Here is a 23,128-nt window from a genome sequence, read left to right as displayed (position 1 = left end):
CGGAGCTCTGGCTGTGCTCAGGAACTGGCCAGCAGCACAGAAAGGCTGTGCCAGCAGGTCCCCTGAGCCCTGCTGGAAAACCTTCCCTGACACACTCGGGCCAGCTCACAGCAGCAGCAGGCTGGGACACAGCCCTGACCCAACTTGCCCTTTTCCATGGGGTAGAATTACATGTCCCAGCACTTCGCCTGCCATGGGGCCAGGAAAAGGGAAGGCAGGATACCCCTGGGGTGGCCACAAATCTACTCGGTGTTGGCTAGCACTGGGTGCTGCTCAGCTCTCCCAGACTCTGGCCAGCAATCCAGAATCTGGGTGAGGGCTCTGCAGCAGAGCCAGGACATCCAGACTATGACTTCATCAGCTCCAAGCCTCAGCATGGGCCAGGAAGGTAAGGACCTGCAGAACAGCACTGGTCCAGACTCTCCAGCCACCTGCCCCCACTCCTAACTCCCTTCTCCACCCAGGAAAGTTGCTGGCAGCATCTCCAGCTGCTATTCCAGCTCAGTCTGAAGGGCTGAACATCCCCTGGGACCACTCCACCTCCTGCAAGCAGGCAGCCATCCCCACCTCAGCACAGCAGGAACCAGCTCACACACACACCCGCAGGATCACTCCAAAAGTATCCATGATTCACAAGATTCCTTGCTGTTGTCCAACACTGAGCAGGAAGGCTGAGGTTGTGGGCAAGCCCAGAAAACAGCCCAGCCCAGCCCAGCAGACATAGCCAGTGGCAGGGCAATTGGCACAGCTGGACCACAGCTGAGGTGCCAGCAGCCTTGGGGATTCAACACTGCACCAGGTGAAGCAAAGCTTGGCCAATCAAACTGGCTGAGGAAGAAATGCATTGCCTCAAAGCTGGTGCTGCAAGGATGTGAGAGCAAAAGGCCATTCAGAGCACGAGGTGTTTTGGCAGGGCTGAGTCTGCAAATTTGGCAGAGCTGTATGCAAATACATGTAAAGATGGTCCTCCCAAGCAGGGCAGGGGATCCCACACACACCCTGATTCGCTCCACTGCTGAGGTGGGGTCCCTGCTCCTGCATGAGCAGCTCCTGCTACACCCAAGAGCACAGTGAGTCCATCAGGGAACAGCCAGTGGACACCATGTGCCTCCCAGAGCCTGAAAGTGCTTCTTTCACAAAGTGAGCACCAGCCTCCAGCAAAGCTCTGTCCCCTCCAAAGAAAACAATCAAGAAAATGCTGGGATGGGGATTAAGGAAATGAAACTGGCTGTGCAGGGTAAGCAAGGATAGGAAGTGGCTGTGATATCTCCTCTCCCCACTGGCCTACAGCTCTCCCAGCCCAGAGCCCACAGCATGGCACATCTAAACCCAAGGGAAATCACATGCTGAATAACTGGGAGGTTTCTGAGTGATCTCTGCTCCTGAGATGGAACAGGCACTTGAGGAGCTTCTATGGTCCCAGAATCTCATTTCTGTGCTCTCTCCATCCATGCAGGGAGACCTCCTAACAACACAAGCTGCACTTTACTTCTGAAGCTGGCACTGTGGGGTGGCATCTCAGGAGTTTTGCTCTCACAGAATTATTACGGTAGGAAAAAATCTCTTAGATCATCAAGTTCATTAACCCTGCACTGTCAATCCCACCATTAAACCACATCCCCCAGATGCCACATCTGTGTGGTTTTTTTTTAATACTTCCAGAGGTGGTGAGGCCATCATTGCCCTGGTCATCCTGAAGCTATTCTACCTCTCCTGAGCTGTTGGCCCAAATGGGTTTGTGCTGGGAAGGGTGTCTCTGGAGGAAAGCAGTGACAGTCAAACAGAAAGACCAGGATTAAAACCAGTTGGTAAAAGCAGCTGGTGAGGTAGGGGTAGCAGAGGGGGGACACACTGACAGCAGGGATCCTGCCACATCCTCCCCATGCAAGTGATGCTCCTGAGCAGGGCCCATTCCAGCTCTTGTTCATGCCTCTAGCACATGTGTGAATGCCACCAGCCCCAGGCTGTGGCTCCAGCCGGTCTCTCCTGTATCTGTCACATGTCCTGTGCGAGGGCCAGCAGTGTTTACATGTGCAAGTCTCAGATTCTCCTGCTGGGGATGAGTCAGGCTTCCCTCGACACCCTGCTGAGGTGGCAGTGTCAGGGCCCCAGCTGGCGTTTGCCTCCTGAGCGGCACAGAGCCAGTGGATGCCAGGCTGGGGAATGGCTGGGAAGGGCTCACAGCACAGCCCTCTGCTTGCTTTCCATCCCAATCTGAGACACCTGTGGCAGCAAGGAAGGCGCTGGAGGCAGGAGCTCACTGCCAGGAAGCTTTCCCTGGCTCAGCTCCACTGGGTCAGCTTCCTTCCCCTCCACCCCACAGGCATGTCATGGCTCAGTGTGGGGCAGTCAAACCCTGAGCAAGCCCCCAGCCACCTCCAGAGAGTCTAGAGTGGGCAGAATGGCCAGGCTGCTGCTAAGAAAACTCCATGGCTTGCAAAGCCTTAGCATGGTGGGGTGTCTCCTGGGTGTCAGCTCACAGGAGAGCGAGGTTTCCTGGATTTGGGATCCCCAGGGACAGAGGCTGGAGCTTGAAGGAGAAGCCAGCCCTCTTCCCATCTGCACATTGCCTGGAGACGCTGAGCTGGATTTGTGGGGTGGTGATAGGTGCCAGCTGCACACCCCTGCCCAGCCTGTGCACAGCATCAACCTGCAGGCTGCCCCATCCAGAGAGACCCCAGTGAGCCAGAGTGAGCATCCCATGAGACTAGGAAACCTCAAAACACCCCAACCACATCCAGCTCCCCCTTCCCTTTCACTGCTCCCAGCCTTTGCTTTTTGCTCCTCTTTTCCACATATCCTAGAGTCAGAAAAACTCTCCTCTCCAGACAGAGGCCTTTTCCCTATGCTCCCAAATTTCCCAGGGTGAGAAAAGAGCCTGGAGGCTCCTTTTTGGATCCTCCCACCTGCATCCCCCTTGCTGTGACCAAGGCTGGGCTGGCTCCGTGCAAGCACAATAGCCAGAAGTGTGTGGAGCCGCTGGAAGGAGCGATGTTCCCGGATGGTATGCAGCCCTGACAGCACTGGCTCTGCTTTAAAGGGTAACTTTATCCTGTAATAACAAACAAGAGGAGCCAAGTTCCTCCCCAGCGTCACTTCCCTGGCTCTGAGGAGAGGGACATGGGGGAGAGAACTCATTAGAATGAGCTTGGATCCTTGTTCTTGCCATCACAGGGTCCTAACTCCATTCCCTTCAGACAAGGGGGGAAGATGCTCCAGGGCAGCAGGTCTGGGTCAACAATTGGAACAGATACATTTGTGTGCTGACATTCTGGGGACTGAGGAGATGACCCCTCTAGCAACTCCTGTCCTGCAGACAGCAGCAGGAAGCCTGCCACAGCCCATGGAATGTCCAGCTGAACCCCACCACCACCCCCACAGCCCCCCTGCATGCTCACAGCACTGGACAGGCACACTGGCATTTCGGCACAGTGCCAGCTCCAAGTGCAGCCACCCGGGAACTTGTTCTGCAAAAGCTGGAAATTCAGGCCCAGCTGGTGCCATGGGATGGGCAGGGAGAGGCTGACCTGCTCCAAACCCCTGGCAGGACCCTGCAGAGCAGGACTGGGTGCTATGGCCAAGGCATCATCCCTTTCGTGGGCATCCCTGGGGGCAAAGGCATGGGCAGAGCCCAGCTGTGGGAGGAAGGGCGAGCACCTCTCTGTGACCCATGGGTGCACTCGCCTGTCCTCCCAAACAGGTTTGTTTTTTAAGATCCATGGGTGTGGCAGGCACAGAGGAGGCAAACTTATTCTTATTCTTGGGGTGCACAGGGGGCAGCGGGGCATGTGATGGGGTCATCAACATTTGTGGTGTATTCACAGGGGACATGGAGGATCTCTGCATCACCCCATCAGGCTCAGCAGTGACTGACCTACCTCTGCTCCTGCAGGGACACTGATGCTCAGGAAAGGTGTCCCACGGTGGTCATCACCAGGGAGAGCACAGCCCAGCCTGTGCTGATGGGACACTGATGTCCCCTCCCTGCCAGTTGAGAAGTGGGGACAATACAGGAGAGCTCAGTTGTGTGAGAAGATGGCAATCTGGAGAAGGCTGCTGAGATGTTCTGTCTGATTTCCACTTCCCCAAGGAGCACTTCTGGAGGTCCTGGGGTTTGACTAAATCCCAGCCTGTCAAACGAAGCTGGTGAAGTGCTGCAGTTTTCTTCCTCAAGACGGATTTCCTCCAAACCCCTTATTAGGGGTTTGAGTTAAGTCTGTGTGAAGCTGGTAAAGCTGCTGCCTCCATGGTGCCCCCCCAGCAGACCACAGGGCTTCCAGAGGAAGCACGAGAGAGAATCCAACCAGCTAAAAAGGGGAAGAGAGAGGAAGGAGGGAATCATTGCCATCTAAAGCTTTCAGGGCCTTAGAGGTGACAATGCCAGTATCTGCCCTCTGCAAAAGGGGTTGTTGGAGACCCATGGGAGACAAAGTGGCTTGAGGGAGATGAGTCAATGGGTGCTGCTGGTTGCTAGGGAGGTAAAGCCTGGAGCAAGCTTCCAGTACCAGACCATCCTCCCAGGGCAGACATGGAGCTTGCCTGGCTCTGGCTGATGGGAGTGGAGAGCATCAGGGCAGGCACCAGGGGGTTAAAAGCTTGAGGTGGGACTTGGTGAGCTGCTTCCTCCAGGCAAACAATAATATGTGAAGGAGAAGGGCAAACAATAACATGGGAGGGAGAAGGGATGCATGGGGCTCTGCAGGGGCTGATAGCGATGGAGCAACCCCAGCCCTGCAGCTGCAGCTGTGCCAGAGGAAGCCTCAGCACATTATCTGCTGGTCCCACTTGGCTTCCTCAGCAGCCTTGGTGCTGCAGGGACTGAGTCACTCCTCCTCCAGAGCCTCATTTCTCATGCACCCAAGTTGGGTCCCTGCGCTTTGACGGCAGCCCTGGACCCCCAGCACCCCCCAAACCCTGCACTCCCAGACAATCCAGCCTTCCCAGAATCAGTGTTTCCCACTGCTGGAGGCTCTGGGAATGGTCACCCAGGCCTCACAGCCCCAGGACTGCAGTGCCACCCAGCAGGTGGACCCCACAGAGACCATCCTGCTGCCCCATCCCCCCACATCACAGACAGTGCCCACACCTTGGCAGAAGGAAGTTTTGGCGACTCCTGCAAAGGGGATCTCCAGGTCCTGGCTGAGGTCCCTGCAGTTCTGGTTGCCTCTGCTCCTGGTCCTTCTCAGCAAAGATCTGCTGCACCTGGAGCTGCTGCAGCCTGGCCACGCTGGCTGGAGTCCCAGCACTTCCTCGTGCGCGGCTGTTTGTGACCTGCCTGCTGCTCCACCTCCGCAGCTGCATGGCTGTCACAGGAGCAGCCCTTTTCCGTTCCGTTTCCTTTTTTTGACCCTCTCCTCCTGTAGCAGCCTTTGCTTTTCACGGAGGCTGTGCCTGCTGCTGTTTGCCCCACTTGGATGTGGGAGGATGTCTCTCAAAATGGGTCTTGCCCTGATCCTGGCAAGTTAGGTCAGGACTCCTGATATCCTCACTGCTCCTAGCCCAACCCACAGACCTGCCTGACTCCAGCTCCTGGTGCAACAAGTCTTTGCCAGTGGCTATGGGTCTGGAATAGGGCAGCTGCTAGAAAACCCTGGGAAATGCAGGCTATTCCCATCACCGAGATCAATCCCAGGAGCATGGAGAGCTGCTGGGCTCCCTGGAGCAGAGAGATACTTGCCCCAGATGTTACTATGACTCCAAAGAGGCTAGGGGAGGCTGTCTGAGCTGCTCTGGGTGACAACTTCCCTACCCATGGTCTCTGGAAGTCCCCAGATATGTTTATATGACCCTGTGCAGTCTAAGGAAGAGTCCTCAAGGGGTTGTCCAGCTTTCCCCATTGCTGGAACCAATACTGGCACAGCTTCAGAATAGAGATGGATCAGCTGCTAAAAGCAGAGGATCTTACTCTGTCCAAACCTGCCTTTGGTCCCAGGGAGCAGCTAGCTGGTCAGGTGGAGCTGGGATTTCAAGTGTCTCCTGGGGCACTGTAGTGCATCCAGTGAAAGGACACAGGGCTTTGTGCTGCCATCCCAGCGGGCAGCGGGGACACTGAGGTCTGACACTTCCCAGAGCCAGGAAATAAGCTTGACACAAAGGGCAAAACCAGCAAAAGGGAGGGAGGGAGGCAGGAAACATCAGGCAGGAGAGGAAACCGGGAGATAATCAGCTCCATGAGCACAAACACCCGGAACTTGTGCAAAGGAAAAGTCGACACTACTTGGCAAGCATTTGAGCAGGGAGACCTGCCCATGTGGCCTTTTACTGAGGCTTCCTGAAGAACACATGCCCTGCAGCACCTTAAAGTTCCCAGGGGTCCCTGGCCTCCAAGTTACCATGGGTGGCACAGTCCCTGGTAGCTTAGCTCCAGTATGTGTACCCTGGGATGAGCCTTGTCTTCCTTGGTGGAAGGATGGGCTCCTGGAGAGCACCTAGCTGCACTTGTAAAGGCAAAGCACTCAGCAGGGGTGAATCCCAGTTGTAGAGAGATCCAAGCTGGGTCACCCTGCCCCAATCTCCTGCTGGCTTGAAAATTGGGATCAACTGACCGTTTTTGCTTGGGTCTGCACAGCAACTATTGTGCTACCCCAGCACCCAAAGGGAAGGCCACTGCACTGGGATTCCTACAGGCTGATGCTCCAGGTGCTTCAATGTCCAGCAGTGCCCTGGAGTTAGCTCTTCTCCCCAGGAGCTGTGCCCAGTACTGCCAGACTGGGCTCCACCTGCAGAGCTTCCCACTTCTCCTCCTACCACCTTCAGAACACAGGGCTGCCCATGCCCTGGGTGACCTGACCACATAGCAGGTGATGTCCCAGGCTGACAGAGCTTGTCCCAGCTGTCAGCAGTCCTGTCTCCTGCCATGTTCCCAAGAGAGCAGTGACACACATCTCATGGGGTTGGCAATGACCACAAGGCGGGGGACAACTGTAAGCTGTCAGCAATCCATGGTGGGATTTCTGGCATTGCTCATCTCCCAGGATCCAGCACGTGGTGTGGGACAGAAGGGAGAAACATGGCGAGAGATGGGCATGAAGCCAGCCTGTGGTGACTGGCCAGGCTCCAGCTGGCTTGTGTGGAGTAACTGGGGCAGAAGAAGCTCTGCCAAGGGGCAGGGAGGGCACTCGGGGGAGGCTTGGCCGTGTCTCTGAGCCAGCACTGGGCTGAGCACGGCAATGCACTGGCAGCATCAGGCCCCTCACCCACACTCCTGTCCCTGAGCCATTCCTTCCCAGGGATTCTTCTCCTCCTGCTGCCATTGCAGCACTGATAGGGAGGTGCCCAAGTGGGCACTGAATGCTCTGACCACAGATATGAGCTGGGAAAGAAAAGAGCAAGCATTTACATGGGAAACCAAGTGGCTGGATCAGGTGGAAAAGCACAGATGGTTCAGAGCTCCCCCAGAGGATAAGGCTGAGGTCAGTGTCTCCCTGGCAGGGGGCACCCATGCAGCAGTGGGTGCCTCATGTGGGTATGCTCCCTGCAGCTCTGCTGGCAGCGCTGGCTCCTGAGGGCCTTGGAAATCACAGCACAGGCTTGGAAAAGAGATGTCAGCCTGGGCATGGGGAACACAGCTCCTCTGGCACAGCCAGGCAGGGCATGGCCTCAAGATTCCCAGAAAAGCTCATGGTGGCAGGCAAGTTCCCACTCCAGGAAGAGGCACAACCCCAGCAAAGCCCAGGCCCAGAGGGACCCAGACGTTTCAGCTGGTCCTCTAGATACAAAATAAAAGGTGGTAGCCTCTGAGGGAAGGAGCAGGGGGTTGCCTTTCCTGCAGGCCAGGTTGCTCTGCCCACCTGAGACCAGGCTTATTTTTGCTGAAGTCCTGACTCCTTTTGGCCATGCCCCTTTAAGAGAAGCTCTTTCCAGAAGGGGCAAAAACCTCGAAATCCCAATACCACCCCATAATCCATTTATTTGGGGTTGTTACCACTTCCTGGTCAAATTCATGCAGTCCAGGGCTGCCCAGCCACCTTAATTAGGTTCTCAGCTTCTCCATCCCACAGAAGCACCATTCTCATGCTCTGATCCCCCATGGGACCAGACTTCCCCCACCCAGGGGTACCATGCCCAGTTGGGGCACCATTACTGGAAGAGCAGTCTGCCGGGGATTGCAGAACTGGACTGTAGTACCTGGTCTTCCCATTCCAGCCATGAGGCTGCTCCCAAAGACACCATGTCCAGCACAAAGTCACCCCAAGAAATCTATGGCAAATACAGCATGCCTTGGTGGAAGCATGGCAGAGACCAGGCAGACCTGGGCACACCCTACAGCCAGGCAGGACAGCAGGAGGATAGCAGAGCTTTGGGTGAGTTACATGTCCCCTACGACATCCCTTCAGCTCAGAGCAGCTGAAGACAAGGCAGGCAGACTGCTCAGATCAGAGGATCATTCAGGTTGGAAAACCATCTCCAAGATCATAGAGTTCAACCATTAATGCCAGGGGCAAGACAGTCTGAGTGGAGACAGTGCAGCTGGGAGAAGGCACAGGTACTAATTGACTTTATTTATTAGGAAGGCAAAGGCAGGGATCAACCACACCCTGCCCACCCACTGGAGTCCCAAGCAGGTCCCTTGCAGACCACAGAGGTCTCAGCACCCTGGTGCACCTGTGGCACTGTGGAGTCCCTGGCAGGGACCAAGAGCAGTCACCAGGGGATAGCTTTACCTTCCCAGTTGAGCAGAGCCCCACTGTGTTTCTCAGAAAGGATTGGCAGCACAGACAACAGCCCCCGCACACTTGTGTCCACTGTCAGGTCAGCCTGCAAAGGGCAAAATGAGGCAGTGGCATCATTCCAGGCCATCCAGCAGCACCAGCTGAGCTCATGTGCTGGAACAGCAAGGCTCCTTCCACCCAGAGTGAGCAGAGAGCCATGGCAGCTGGGACAAGTCCACTGTGTGGGAGGATGGCTGGGTATCTGCACTGCTGGCTTGGAGGGACGTGGCTTGGGTTGGGAAGCCACCCACAGGTTCAACCAAACAGGAAGAGATCCCTGCTGCAAGTGAGATGCTTTGTACAGCCTTCACAAAACTCCAGTGCTGCAGGGACCACCCCACTGCAAAACACAGATCCTGCAGGATGAGTGGAAACCTCATGGAGCTGCAGTTCTTCAAGGAATGGGGCACAGGATGGGATGGTGTTGCTCCTCTCCTCCCTGCTCTGTTGGATTCAGATTCTCTGCATATCTTCCAGGCTGCCCAAAGCCCTTTTTCCCCCTGAACAAGCAGCTTGATATGTGCTGATGCTACTTCCCAGACAGTATCCACACATTCTGCAGGGGCCCAACACAAACATGGGCACCTTGGAGCCCAAGAGGCAGCTCATTTTCACGTGGATCCTCCCTCCAGAGAGCCATCTTGGCCACCTGGGCTACCTCCTGTGCAGGTTTGTAGCTTTGGGTGCCATCCATGGGTTCCCTGCTGACCTGCTTGGCCAGAACTCACCTCCTGGGTGCCCATGTCTGTTTTCACCCAGCCAGGGTGCAGTGCCACACACAGGATCCCAGCTTCCTTGTAGGTCAGAGCCTGGCACATGGTCAGCATGTTGAGGGCAGCCTGGGTGAGGAAGGAAGCATCATTTATGGGCAGCAAAAAGCTCCATGAACCAGATTCCCTTCCCATCACTGCTGCTTGGTGAGGGGGAAAAAGCAATGCCAGGTCTTCAAGAGACAGTGTGTGTTTCCCCTGGGTGGGAATGGAGATGCCCTGGGAGCTTGGGAACTCCCTCCATCTCTCAATGTCAGGTGTTTTCCTGAGATCTGGCCTGTCAAGGGCAGGTCTGCACCCCAAGGAGCTCAGGAGCCCAGGCAGGTCACCAGTGTCCATACCTTGCTGCAGCGGTAGGAGATGACAGGGCAGAAGAAGGAATCAGGTGTTTTCTTGATGGATCCCAAGATGGTGGAGATATTGATGATGGCTGCCTTGCTGCAACTCAGGCCCTTTTCTTTGCTGCCCTGGGCAGCCTTCTTCAGTAGAGGCAGGAAGGCCTGGGGAGAAGCAAACCAGTGGGACACCTGTGCCTTAAGCCAGTCCCACTTATGGCAACTGCAACCCAGGGAGGGTGAGGAAGGACAGCAGGATATCAGGAGAGCCCAGGTGTTGCTGCAGTGGCCCTGCACAACTCAGAGAGGCTGCAGAAGGCTTAGGCTTGAAGAGCAGCCCTACCCCTCTCCTGCACAGCTCCAAGAAACTTGACAAAGCCCTCCAAGATTTCCATTGTGACCATTAACAGCCTGGGACCCTCAAGCTGGGCCAAATTTCATCCCCAGAGTTTCACCCGTACCTGGGCCATCAGCATTGGCCCCACTGTATTGGTTTTGTAGGTCCTGACCATGTCCTCAGCATCCACTGTCTCCAGCGAGGCTGTGGGGGTGTAGATGCCAGCGTTGTTTATCAGCAGGTTCAGCCCCATTCCGTCCAGCTTCCCCTCCACCACCTTGGCTGCATCGGTGATAGCCGAGGGGTTTTCCACATCTGCAGCGCGAGAGAACAGTCTGAGAGTCAGGGGCGTGCTGGGGACAAGAGGCAGGGGAGGACACCGAGGAAATCTGCGCGTTCTGACCCGCGCGGCCCTTCCATCCTCGGGCACCAGATGGTGCTGTGAAACCAGCTCATCCCAACTCATCCCAGCTCATCCCAGCACCGCCTCCTCTGCAGCAGCTGAAGGCTCCCACCAGGAAAAGCCCATCGTGGGGGCAAACCTCTGCTGTGACTCCAATGCTGTGTCAGCTCCCAGCAGCCACAGCCTCCAAAGTCTACGTCTGAGCAATTTCTGGAAAACCCAGAGGGTCCTGAGGGGACAAGTCCCCAAGAGAAATGTGCTGGGAGCTGCTGTGGGATGGCTCTGCAAGGTCCTTCTGCTCCTGCTCAAGCTCTGGGCTGACCTTATAGCATTTCCACAGGAGCTACTTTCCTCCAGAGCCCTTCTGGTCTTGCCTAGGACTTGGGATCAAGGCAGAGCAAGGATGTGGTCACTCAGCTGGGGGACCCAGGGGCTGCCCAGGATAGGTCTCAAGAACATTCTGGTCCTGTGGCAATGGAGCAAGGAGGCTCCAGGGAATGGGGTACTGAGGCTGAGACAGGTCTGGAGAAGCTGGGGTTTTGACAGCAGGAATTGAAGCAGCTCTGAAGAACTGGAACCCCATGTAGAACCTGAAGGGAAGGCGAGAGGAAGGAAGGGAAGGAGAAATGGGGCAAGCATGGCTGGCAGCCACAAATTTACCAGCTCAGAGGCAGAGCACACCTACCCAGCTTTACAAGAACCAGGTTTGGGTGTTTGGATGCCAGATCTCTCAGCTCCTACAAAAAGAGACAGGGAAACAATCAGCACGAGGCAAAGGCTGGGGTGCCAGCAATGGCCCACCCTGAGGGAAACATCTTCCAGGTGTTACTCAGTGCTTGTGAACAGCTGGGCTGGGGACCTGCCTTGGTTCCCAGGCTTCTCCCAGGCTCCACAAAGCAATGTGCATGTGCTCAGGGAGTGACACAGCCATGCCACAAGATGCTGTGGTCACTTTCCTAAGTGTCAGCAGCAGCTCAGCCAGAGCCACAGCAAAGGATGGGAGCAAACTGTGAAGGACCAGTTTACCAGGGAAGTTATGTGAACTGGCTGGGGAGACAGCCAGAAGTGTCTCCCAGAGGCTGCTGGATAATAGGTGAAAGAGGAAATCACATCAGGATAGGCCAGTCCCAATTCTACTTGCTCTGGACTTCATTAATGATTAGTGAATTTAACCACTTTGCACACTTTTATTGTTTGTTTTAATCTCATGTGGATATTGGGAGGAGTGGGTTAAAAGCTAAAGACTAGGGAAAAGAAGGACTGTAAATCAATCAAGTGACCTTACAGCTGGAAATAACACTTGATAAACTATGTAAACAGTAGTCAGTGATCGACTAACATGGATCTTAACAGTACCTGTGTCTCCTGTATCTCTGTACCTCCCTGTACCTCTGCCCAGTGTTGCTTCAGGGATCCCTTGGTTATCAAGATAACAGAAATAAATTTATTCTTTGTGTTTTAGTCATTGATTGCCCTGCCTGCCTGCCTGTGCCAACTCACACAGTGGAGGATTCAGAAGTTCTTTTCAAAAAGGAAACTTTCGACTTCACTGTTCCTAGAAGCTCTTTGCTCTGGGTCTCCAACTATGGCAGGTTTCAAACACCAGAAACTGAACCATCTTGTTCAATGTGCCCAGAAGGATTGCTTTTAGAACTAAAACCCTCTTCCAAACATGCCCACAGGAGAAACACAAATTGGTGGTTTCTTTCAAAAGGAACATGGAGGTGGAGAGCTGCTGGCACTGGCTGTGGTTCACTGTCAGTTATCTCTGGGCTTCCCCACCAGACCCCATCATCCCACATTAGCTCTGGGCACAAGAAATTATGTAAAATCCATTACTTTGTTTGTAGTGGCCAATAGGTATTTCTCCTCTCCTGTTTTACCCAACTGCCTGCCTCAATACCACCCCAGCAGCAACCTCCCCCCACCAACACCTGGCCCAGGCATGAAAGGGCAGAAGTGATGTGGCACCAGGCTGGTGGAACAACGCTCTGCTCTCTATGTCCTGTGGTCATGGACTTCACTGGCACCCTGATGACACTGTCCTCACCCTACCACAGCTGGACAAGGCTTTGGGAAGTACTCCCTGGCTAGCAGAGTTACATGAGGACCACCTTATAGGAAAACTGGCTCCAGTCCAGCCTTGAGAAAAGTCCCTGATCTCATCGCTGCCCAAGTCCTTTGAGTTGCGGGGAGGAAGAATGGGGCAAAAATAAAAGACCTGGCCTATATTTGACCCAGACAACTTGGGCACCTGGCCCAACATGAGCTGGGGACCTCTGGATTGGCAGTGGGGTGGGTTCTCACTGTGCCAGGATCACTCCTGACATGGAATAATACACACTTGCAAGAAGGTGCCACAAACAAATCAGCTGGAGCCAGGATCTGTCAGAGAGCAAGTTTCTCCCCATTAGTATTTCAGTGGGACAGCAAGCAGAGGAAGACAAGCTGGATGTTAAGAAGAACAGGGAAGCTTCGTGATTCCATGCAGAAGCAACATGTGTGAGTCTCTCCCATTCTAGCACAGTGGAAAGCAGGGACAGGGGCATCCCACAACTTCACTGGCACCACTTTTGGAAACCCCACGTTGGAACCTCTGGATTTTTCAGAGAGCGGCGTGACTCAGCAGAAGCAGCCCGAGCAGCAGCGCTGCTCGCACCGCCCCAGCCCCGAGCCCAGCCCAGCTCGGCCCGTGCCCGCAGCGCAGGGCGAAGCCTTGGCACGAGAGGGCGGGTTCGGGCACAGCCAGCGCAGCCCAGACCAGCCTGAAGGGTGGCACGGCCGATCCTTCGCCGGCTGCGCTTCAGGTGACAGGTGATTTCAGGCAGCGGAGCCCCGCGCCAGCAGCGAGTTGTCCAGGCCGGTGACGGGCCGAGCGTGCGCCCGCCGCCCTCCCGGCCCGCACTGACCTGTGCCCGCGGCCCCTCGGGGTCCCGGCAGGTGGCGAAGATCCAGGCGGGGGGTCGCGGCGAGCCCAGCAGCTGCTTCACCAGCTCCAGGCCGATGCCGCGGTTGGAGCCGGTCAGCAGCACGGTGCGCGCCGCCGCCATCGCCGCCCGCGGCCCGGCCCGCCTGGCGCCGCCTCTCGACCCCGCGGGTCGCTCCGGACTGCCCCAGCCCGCGGGGGAATGGAAGAGAGAGAGAGTGTGTGTTTGTATTTGTGTGTGTTTGTTTTTCTGTGTGTATATGTGTTGGCCTGCCTGCCCACCCCATGTCCGGTGCAAACACAACACCGCGTCCCAGCCCTGAGGGGAGGAGCGCGGGGTGTCGGGGCGAGCCGAGGGGCTGAGGGCGCCGTGAGGGAGAAAGCTCGCAGCGGGTCTGGCGTGGTGTCCTCAGCGCCTTTAACACACTAATCTTTACCAGATAAAAAAAAAATCTTTACTAGAATAAATCTTTACTAGAGGGGAAAAAAAAAAAAAATTCAACCCAAACCAAACCGGTTTGCGTGAGGAAGTACCAGTCCCTTTACAAGCTGTTTTATTGCAGGCTCAGAAATAAATGCACATGATTTGGCTCTCTCCCTGACCATTACATGCAATAAATCTGGTAAATAAACAAATCCACGAAGATACTGAGGCTGTAGCACGCCTCCTATAGAGATGGGCTGAGAGAGTTTGGGGTTGTTCAGAGATGAGAAGGTTCTGTGGAGCCTTTAGAGCCTTTCCAGTGCCTCAAGGGGCTCAGAGCTGGAGAGATTCTGCACAAGGGCCTGCAGGGACAGGACACGGGGAATGGCTTCACACTGACAGAGGGATAGACTGGGTATTTGGAAGAAATTGTTCCCTATTAGTATTAGAATTTGGTTATTGGAAGAATTGTGAGAGTGGTGAGGCCCTGGCAGAGGCTGCCCAGAGAAGCTGTGGCTGCCCCATCCCTGGAAGTGTTCAGGCCAGGTGGACAGGGCTTGGAGCAGCCTGAAGGTGTCCCTGCTGATGGCAGAGGGGTTGAGATGGTCTTCATGGCTCCTTACAATCCAAATAATTCTGTGATTTAGGCAGCAGTTTGACTTGTAGGTGTTTTGAGGGATGTTTTCTCCTTATTTTTGTTTCTGAGTGTCAGGTCCCTGGTTAAACAGCTGCACCAAAAGGGTAGTGTAGAGTAAAGCAAGGAAAAGGTTTGCTGGCATCTAGGGATGGCAAAACAGGGCTGGAGGGAAAAGAGAAAAGACATAATCAGCACCAGCTGGAGGATGGTGTCTGGAGGGGCTCTGCATTTACCAGCCCTGCTGCCAGCCTGGAGGTGGGTGATATTGTTTTGTTTTTAGCTGTTATATGGACAGCCAGATACCCATTAAAATCCCATTATGGTGAGCACACAACTGGGATCTCAACAGCAAAGTAATGACTGGTGGATATAAGGGTTATTACTTATGTTGCTTATTCTCATCCTTTTTTGACAAACACTACACAAAACATCTCTAATACTGATAAATACATCAGAAACTAAATATTTATGTAAGTCTGGAGATAGCATTAGGTGATTTTTGCTAACTCTATTCTGCTCCATGGTGGTTCAAATACACAGGAGCCCCAGTTTACTTCAGAATATTAAAATGCTTTTAGACCTTTCTTTTCTTTTTTCCTTTTATGGAAGTTGGAATTCAATAAAACTAATCTTTGATTACACTACTAAATACTAAGAAGAAAAAACCCTTCCTTTTAACAGATATTTGGATTAAGGATCCCATTCTCCTTTTTCTGCCTCCTTCTGTGCTCAGGCCTTTAATTTGGTGACTTCTCACCAGAAATGCTGCTCTGTCTATGGCAAAGTTTAGCAAACAATGACAAAGGGGTACAAACACTCAAGGTGAACCACAGGGTTTGGCCACCTATGCCACACACATCCAGCATACTGCAGGCAAATTGCACTGATGAACTCTTCCCAAAAAAATGCTTGTTTGAAAAAGCCATGGAGACAGGGCACAGCGATCTGTGCAGCCACATTAAAGTGCAGCCACACCTGGGGACTGTTCTGAATGCAAATGTGAACCTTGAAAGAAAGGCAGTTCCAAGTATCAGTAACAGTACTTTCCAGGCAAGTGTGGGCATTTCTTCACCTGCTTTTTTGCCTCTGTTCCCCATGAATGAAATAGAGGATTATCTATTCTTTGAAAACATTGTTAGTTAAGTGTTGTGAGGCTTCCAGCAGGTAAAAATGAGAAATGCAACCAAAGAGAAAAAGAACACCAACAAATAATAATAAAACAAAAAAGCCCCAAGGCTTATCCAAGTGCTCGTTTCACTACAACAGGCATTGGGAAACTCATTCTGCCTGGTAAAGCATGAGTGTGATATTGGGGAATTTTGGAGTGTTTGAGGGTGTAAATCAGAGAATCCCAGAATGTTTTGGGTTGAATGGAACCTTAGAGATCACCTAGTCCCATCCCCTCTGCCACGGTCAGGGATGTTTTCCACTAGACCTCCCTAAGGATCCAAAAAAGTGTTTGAGTTCACTTATCTTAAAATCAAAACTAGTAATTCCTGTTATCAGGTCATTGATGCTGTAATTTGGTTAAAGTTTCTGGACTCTAAAGAACAAAATACATGTGGCACATGTCCTCTGCATTGAGCTGATGGATCCATCATAAGTGCTGCTTTAAGTCACCGGATTTAAGAAAAAAAAGCAGTTAGAGGAAGAGGAATTTTAATTAAAAAAAAAAAAAAGAAAGTTAAGTGGGTTGTTTTTCCTCTTCCTTTTTACAAATATGGTTCGAAACCAGAATGAACAACTACTGTAAGTTTTAATTTATGCTGATAAAGTACCAGTGCAGCCCATTTTACTCAAACAGTGTCCACAGCTACTTACAGAACAATGTGAGTTTTTGCTCTTTGCAGACTGCATCTTTTCTGCTCAGCTGTGTGGGCAATGGGTCACATCTAGGCTGGCAGGGCATTTTTGGAGTAGCATGGTGCTCAGCTTTTAACTTCTTTGCAGGGAGTAAATTTTCAATAGTCCCTTATATGCTTTTTAATTTAAAGATTATAGTCATTCTTTCCTGCTTAAACGCTTTTCCTTAATAAGACTTAATGATTCTTTTCAATTGGATTCCTGAATTAACATCTGCCTTATCATGTATTTATTCCTAAACTTACATGTGCCTTTTTTTCTTACTTCAGCAAGTGGATGTGTACCCAAGGCAGTCACCAGCTGATCATTTAAGCTGTGCCTTAGTATTCCTGAGATGGAGTATATCTGCCACATGTGATAGCCTGTTCTCAGCCATCCCTGTTAGCAAATCTAATAGTTGAAAAGCAAATTCATCTTGCTTGGTGGTTCTGAGGTCCCTCTTCATGGCTGAAGCATGAAGGATAACCCAGCCACTAATCATTAGAGGATGGGAGAAAAGAATGTCTGTGAAGATCTGTGCTGTCCCCATGGGTCCTGGCAAAACAATCCTGTCCCTGTGCTGCCAGCCCTGTGGGCACCTTGGCTGTTGTCACGAGGGGAGTATCTCCAAAAAGTGTTTCTGAACCCTGTGTGAGGCCCCAGGCTGGCACAAGGTCCAAACACTGTGGCCCAAGGGAGATTACATGGGCAGTGTGAGCATTTTAAATCCTCAGAGTCATAGAATCACAGAATGGTTTGGGTAACATAGAACCTTAAATACCATCTTGTTCCAAACCCTGCCATGTGCAGGGCTACTGTACCAGGTTGCTCAAACCCCAACTAACCTGGCCTTGAACACTTCCAGAATTGGAGCAGCCACATTGTGTAATCTCTGCCAGGGCCTTCCCCACCCTCACAGGGAAGAACTTCTTCCAAATATCCAATCTTACCCTGTCCTCTTGTCAGTTTGAAGTAATTCCCCCTTATTCTATTGCTCTATGCCCTTGTCCAAAATCCTTCTCCAGATCTGATAAAATGCAGGTGTAACCTGGATAAATCTCTTTGGAAAGCAGCAAAACTATGACAAAGGTACCATGGAAATTTCACTTGGGAGCTACAGATAAGCTCAGGCTCTCACCCCCCTCCCCCATCCTTTTGCAATGGGGTATCACTACTCATGGAATCATATTATGGAATCACAGAATGGTTTCTGTTGGAAAAGACCTTACACATTAGGTAGTTTCAATCTTCCTGCCATGGATTTCCAACCTCACACTAGATCACTAATCCTCTTCAGCCCAAAAGAAAGTTAATCAACGAGGGTGGGTGCTGCCCATCTTCAGTGACAGTGCTGGGTTGGTCTCACCCCACCTCTGGCTCACCACTATCTATTGATTCTTTAGCGAATGACTAATAGGTGATGACAGACCTGAATGCATTGTGGAGCAATTCGGCCTGATGAACAGCAGCGAGTTTATTTCTTATTTACAGTAGATTAAATGTGCTAAAACTAATTGTGCCACACCCCTGTTCCCCTGGCAGGCAAAGAAAAACGTGTTCCTCCATGTTTCTGTCAGCAGCGCTGTCAGTGTGGAATCACCGGTGTCTGAGAGCATGCTTGAGCCTCCAGCAACTAGGGTGGAAAAGGTGTGACTGCCTCTTGGAAAACTGGCTCCGAGTCTTCCCAGTGTGGTGATGTGAAAACAGTCCATGGGTAAAATGTGCAGCAGCCCTGGGGGACTGGGTAGAGGAAGGAGAGGAGCTACAGTGCCCCTGAGCTTGATGTTTGTGAGGCTGCACCTTGAATCCTGTGTTCAGTTTTGGGCCACTCACAGAAATACATTGAGGTGCTGAAGCGTGTCCAGGGAAGAGCAAGGAAGCTGGGGAAGGTCTGAAGCACAAGTCTGATAAAGAACTGATGAGGGAGCTGGAAGGGCTTAGCCTGGAGAAAAGGAGACTCAGGTGACTATTATCACTCTACAACTCCCTGACAAGGAAGATGTAGCCAGGTGAGGTTGTGCTCTACTCCCAAGTAACAAGTTGTAGAATGAGAGGAAACAGCCTCAGGTTGTGCCAAGGGACGTTTCAATTGGGTATTAGGAAACAGTTCTTCACAGAAAGAACTGTCAAGCACAGGCTAGCCAGGAAAGTGGAGGTGTCACCATCCCACAAGTGTTTAAAAAATGTGTGGTTATGGCATCTGGGGACATGGTTTGGTGGTGGAATTGGCATTGTTAACTTAATTGTTGAAATTGATTATCTTAGAGGCCTTTTCCAACCTAAATGATTATATGAGGACTTTAATGCTCAGCTTAAGATTTAGTACATGCAAGAACATTTCAGAGCAACGGAAGCATCTGAATCCTCTCCTAGGAGCTTTCCAAGATCCTTTCCAGAGGCTTGGGGACAGCAGCAGCCCTTGTGACAAGGCTGAGCTGCAAGGCAGTGAGGCTGGTTTCTTTCCCCTCTGCCACTTTATGTCAGGCTGGACTTAAACTACTGGTGAAGTAGTATTTGTTTAAACTCTAATAATCAATAATGCAGTGTGGGGCCCCAGAGCAAAGTCAACATTATAAAGTTACAGCTCCAAAACAGTGGAAGGCTACACAAGTGTGGTGACACAAAAATTGGAGACTTAAAATATTAATTGTTTGTTTTCTGATGCTATCTGCTTCTGAGGCATTGTGGAGGTTTCAAACAGGCTGCAGGTGATTGCATCATCCTCCACCTAGAGGAAGAAAACCATGAAGTCTATTTGGAGGATTTGAGCTCCAGTGCATCTGTTGGCAAATATAGTTGTGGTTTGTAGTCATTGAAAAGGAAATACTGAAATGATCTGTGGAGCCTGAATGCCAGCCCAGCCATCTGGGAGATCCTCAGTGAGAGATCAGTCTGAGACATAAGCTGAAAGGCTCAAAGTTTTGTATTGCTGGCAAGTGGTAGGAGTTCACAAGGGAAAAGAAATGTCTCAACTGAGTGTGGAAAAATCAAAAAGTAGACAGAGGTCAAGTTAATGTCAGGAAACAAAGTGGGAAAAAAATAAATTGCGTGGAACTTAAGAAGAGGCTCAGACTTGACAGAGAGAAGATATGGGATGGGCTCACCATAGAAGCTGCTGGTGTGCATCTTTCCAAATGGGTTTGGGGACTGTACCCTGTGCAGGTGGTCCCAGGTCAGAGCAGGGAAGCACCTGCTTATCTCACAATGTCTGCCAGCTGAGCCCCAGAAAAGAGGCTGGGGTGGGCAGGAGGGAATTGGCTGCTGCCAGAGCATGGAGACACACTTGGCATTGCCGCTGGGAGGAAGCTGTTCTGGTTAATGCTGCTGCCAAATATCCTGGGGCAGAAGGTGACAGGAGAGCAGTGTTGTATCCATTGCTGCCCAGCAGCCTGTGCAATGGCTCTGGGACTCAGTGTAGGAAAACAAGGGGTTGTCAAGAGGCTTCTGGGGGTGTCTTCACTTACAGTGGGGCAAGAGCACATGCTGTACACATGCACCTGATCCAGCCTTGCAAACCTATAATGCATCACCTCAGGTACCAAACAGCACTGGCTTCACTGGTGGGAGCACAGAACAGTTGCCTCATGACAACAGGCGAGGTGGAGAATAGGCTTTGAGCAGGGCATTTTCTTTGTAGGTGAATATCCTGGGTGCCTGAGTCCTCTGTGGCTCTGAACAAAAGGAACAGCTTGACTTAAGGCTACATCCCAAGGGATGGGGTGCATGACCTGCAGCCTGGTATTGTGACAGCCGCACAGGTTCACACACTTCTGCCAGGAGACCAGGCTGGGTTTGCTCTCCCACTCCAAAATCTTTTGCTGCACCATGAGGGAGAGGTTATTGTCTTGGAAGAGGCAGGAGAAAGACAGAGAATATTTGCTCAGGGCCACCTTAGGCACAGCCTGGTACACTGTGCAAAGACCATCAAGCCCATAGGATGCTCATAAAAGTGTCAAGCCCACCTCAGCTGTGGAGCTACCCACATCAACCCACATACTGCTCCCTCCCTCTACACACACAACAGCCCCACCTGACTTATGACATCAGGTTACACAAAAAATACATAATTTACCAGAAAAAGCCAAGTGACTTTTGCAAATAGGTCGCTAGGGTTGGGCCCCAGCCAGGATATGTGTCTTGGAGCTCAAAGAGGTGGAGCAGTTGCTCCTCCTGGGGAGAAGCCAGGCTAGGTGCAAGCCGTGAGGATATAAGGAAGTATTAGAAATCTGGTTAAACAGTGAGAGTTGGAGCAGAGGAGGACAAGCAGCATGGCAGAGCTCAGTGTTCGCTCCGTTCTGGTCACTGGGGCCAACCGAGGCCTCGGCCTGGGACTCGTCCAGCATTTCCTGAGGATGCCAAAACCACCACAGTGGATCTTTGCAGGCTGCAGGGACCCCAAGGGACAGAGAGCACAGGTGAGCCTGGGCTGGGAGGCAGTGGCTGTGCTGGGGGATTGGAGGACTCAGTGCCAGCAGGAGATTGGAACAGGGAGGGCTCTGGCAAGAGTCTGGAGACTCAGTCAGGCACCTGGGCCACAGGGCAGCTGGAGCACAGTGCACGGTCCACAGTAGAGCAGGGATGGAGCCAGAGCAATGTTGGCTTTTCCTGGGAGAGGCTGAGTCTCTGCACAGCCCCTCCAGCCTCTCCCTGCCTACACAGTGCCCTCTCTTTCAGGAGTTACAGAATCTGGCCTCCAAGCACCCCAACATCATCATCATCCCGCTCGGTAGGTGCCCCGAGCTGGGGATCCTTTGCCCCAGTTCCTCTGGCGAGTGCCCAGGCTGGGCACACCCTGGGAGCCCCGTGCTGGGAGGGAGCTGTGCCAAAGGGCTGGTGTCTGTGGGGCCATGGGCACTGCCACCTCTGGGGGGACACAGGGGACTCCCCCGTGGGGACACAGACTCTGACCTCCCTGTGTTGGCTCTGCAGAAGTCGCTGACCCCAGCAGCATCAAGGCAGCTGCAGCCAAAGTTGGGGAGCACCTGGGGGGCTCTGGGCTCAACCTCCTCATCAACAACGCTGGAATGGTCAAGTCAAACACACTTGACACTGAGACACTGGAGGACATGAGTGAGGTTTACACCACCAACACCATTGGGCCCCTGCTGATGGGCCAGGTGAGACCCTCACCCAAGCTGGGCTGTGCTGGGGGAGCATGATGGGCTGGTGGCAGGGGGTCCTGCCTCCACTCCAGTTACCAATGGGCTCTCAGTTGATGAGAAACTCATAGAGCCATGGGGTGGAGCTCAGGAACTGCAGCCTGGCAGGGAAGAGCAGGGAGGATGCTCCAGTGCTGGTGTCAGTGTTTCCCACTGTGGAAGGAGCTTCTCCCCTGCCCTGTGCCATGTCCATGTGTGCTTCTGTCCCTCTGTCTCCACACAGGCTTTTTTGCCCTTGCTGAAGAAGGCTGCCCAGGGGAGCCCAGGCTCAGGGCTGAGCTGCAGCAAGGCTGCCATGGTCAATATATCCAGCATTGGCGGCTCCATCAGTTCCTTCTTTGGTTGGGACATAGTTGAAGCCGCTGCGTACCGCTGCAGCAAGGTACCGTCACACCTTTGCTTCCCCTGCCTGGCTCAGACATCGGTCCTCTTGCTGCCACTCCTTCCCCTCCCACCACCATGCCCTGTCTGTCTCCCCACAGGCTGCTCTGAACATGCTGAGCAAGTGCCAGTCCCTGGCGTACAAGGAGCACGGCATCCTCTGCGTCGCTCTCCACCCGGGCTGGGTGCAAACTGACTTAGGCGCCGCTGCTGGACACCCGGTAGGAATTCAATGGGGGCAGGTCTATCAGAGATCCTGTGCTGATTTTCCATGAGGGGAAGTTGCTGTCCTGAGCCCCATCCCTGCCTGGCCAATCACTGCTGGGCCACCTTCCCCTGTCCTGGTCATGGGTGTTGGGTACCTCGTCCTGGGTTCTGGGTATCTCCCTCCCCTCAGTTCCCTGCTTGGCCTCTCTGTCCTGAGTGTTCAGGGTTTTCGGCTCTCCCCTTTGTCCTGGAGTGCTTCCTTCCCCAGCCTTGGCTGGACCACGGAATCAGGCATGGTTTGCACCTCCCTCTCTGCTCCACAGCCACCTATGACAGTGGATGAGAGCGTGCAAGGAATGCTGAAGGTCCTCTCCTCCCTCTCTGAGAAGGACACTGGCACCTTCCTGGACTGGGAAGGGAACGTCGTATCCTGGTGAGACACCACTTCAGGATCCTGGCAGCCAAGAAGTACTTTTGGCACTGCTCCCATGTCCCCCACATTCTCAATAAACTCCTGCTGCAAGCCCCAGCTCTGTTGTGCATTGTCAGCTCATGGGATGGCCCATTCCCAGGTACCCCACTCCTCCACTGGGGATTGGTGGTGCTTCTGCCTGGCAGAACCAGGCAGGGGCTGGGTGGATGGGGCAGGGGGTGGTCCATGGGCTCCCTCCCCTCCATGGGCACCGTGCCTGGGACAGCATCTGCAGCACCTCCCCTGGCACCTCACCTTGCTGGCCCCATGAGTACATGGGGGCCTCTGGCACCCTGAGGCACAGCCCAATGGAGCCCAGTTTGGTGGAGATGTTGATGACACTGGCCCTGCTGCAGCTCAGACCCTGCTTCCCTTGCCTCTCCTGGCTCATGACAGCACATTTCCCATGAACAGCAGAATTTGCCAGGAATAACCAAGGGTTTTATGCCCTTTGGAAGTGAAGACTGGCTCCCTGCCAAGATCTTTTTCCTGGAGTTTAAAGGGCAGGAGCAGCAGCTCCTCCT

General features: G+C 53.0%; 3 protein-coding genes across 9 annotated transcripts in view; 1 reads left to right on the top strand and 2 right to left on the bottom strand.

Annotated features, from left to right (window-relative positions):
• The window catches only part of RIPOR1 (RHO family interacting cell polarization regulator 1), a 31,897-nt gene extending 26,649 nt beyond the window's left edge, over positions 1–5,248 (bottom strand). Inside the window, exons 1-2 of one of the 2 annotated variants that reach the window (XM_079316252.1) lie at positions 5,087–5,248; positions 3,879–4,307 (exon numbers count right to left, since the gene is read on the bottom strand). The gene's annotated coding sequence lies outside the window, so the exon portion shown is untranslated. The remainder of the gene's footprint in view (positions 1–3,878; positions 4,308–5,086) is intronic. The other variant, XM_079316244.1, reaches the window with a different exon arrangement.
• A 3,234-nt stretch (positions 5,249–8,482) lies between these two features.
• Positions 8,483–13,855, bottom strand: LOC306807043 (C-signal-like). Of its 2 annotated transcripts, XM_079316296.1 has the most exons (6): positions 13,466–13,740; positions 11,242–11,293; positions 10,278–10,468; positions 9,823–9,981; positions 9,440–9,550; positions 8,483–8,757 (listed from the first exon to the last, which is right to left on the bottom strand). In XM_079316296.1, the coding sequence occupies exons 1-6, from the start codon at positions 13,604–13,606 to the stop codon at positions 8,644–8,646; spliced, it is 768 nt and encodes a 255-aa protein (XP_079172422.1). In that variant the 5' UTR covers positions 13,607–13,740; the 3' UTR covers positions 8,483–8,643. The 2 variants fall into 2 exon arrangements, with proteins under 2 accessions (XP_079172422.1, XP_079172423.1); XM_079316297.1 differs by lacking the exon at positions 11,242–11,293 and having other exon boundaries at positions 13,466–13,855.
• LOC306807039 (C-signal-like) lies at positions 11,325–22,864 on the top strand. 5 transcript variants are annotated; one of them, XM_079316289.1, is made up of 8 exons: positions 11,325–13,058; positions 13,166–13,370; positions 17,928–18,072; positions 21,060–21,111; positions 21,315–21,502; positions 21,768–21,926; positions 22,027–22,146; positions 22,456–22,864. In XM_079316289.1, the coding sequence occupies exons 3-8, from the start codon at positions 17,950–17,952 to the stop codon at positions 22,567–22,569; spliced, it is 756 nt and encodes a 251-aa protein (XP_079172415.1). In that variant the 5' UTR covers positions 11,325–13,058; positions 13,166–13,370; positions 17,928–17,949; the 3' UTR covers positions 22,570–22,864. The 5 variants fall into 5 exon arrangements, with proteins under 5 accessions (XP_079172415.1, XP_079172417.1, XP_079172416.1 ...); XM_079316291.1 differs by lacking the exon at positions 17,928–18,072 and having other exon boundaries at positions 11,328–13,370; XM_079316290.1 differs by lacking the exons at positions 11,325–13,058; positions 13,166–13,370 and having other exon boundaries at positions 17,911–18,072.
• Positions 22,865–23,128: the final 264 nt, after the last annotated feature.

This window comes from Erithacus rubecula, assembly GCF_903797595.1.
Source record: "Erithacus rubecula genome assembly, chromosome: 12".
NCBI classification, from domain to species: domain Eukaryota; kingdom Metazoa; phylum Chordata; class Aves; order Passeriformes; family Muscicapidae; genus Erithacus; species Erithacus rubecula.
Note: the sequence above shows the minus strand (reverse complement) of the source record. Positions and strands in the feature narration are given on the sequence as shown.

Coding starts and splice junctions, on each gene's coding strand:
- LOC306807039 (XM_079316288.1), top strand. CDS start 20,654: ATGGCAGAGCTCAGTGTTCGCTCCGTTCTGGTCACTGGGGCCAACCGA. Junction 21,927..22,026: donor CTGCGTACCGCTGCAGCAAG/GTACCGTCACAC, acceptor GTCTCCCCACAG/GCTGCTCTGAACATGCTGAG. Junction 22,147..22,455: donor GCGCCGCTGCTGGACACCCG/GTAGGAATTCAA, acceptor TCTGCTCCACAG/CCACCTATGACAGTGGATGA.
- LOC306807043 (XM_079316297.1), bottom strand. CDS start 13,769: ATGGGGTGGGCAGGCAGGCCAACACATATACACACAGAAAAACAAACA. Junction 9,982..10,277: donor GGCCAATGCTGATGGCCCAG/GTACGGGTGAAA, acceptor GCTTCTCCCCAG/GCCTTCCTGCCTCTACTGAA. Junction 9,551..9,822: donor TCTCCTACCGCTGCAGCAAG/GTATGGACACTG, acceptor TTCCTCACCCAG/GCTGCCCTCAACATGCTGAC.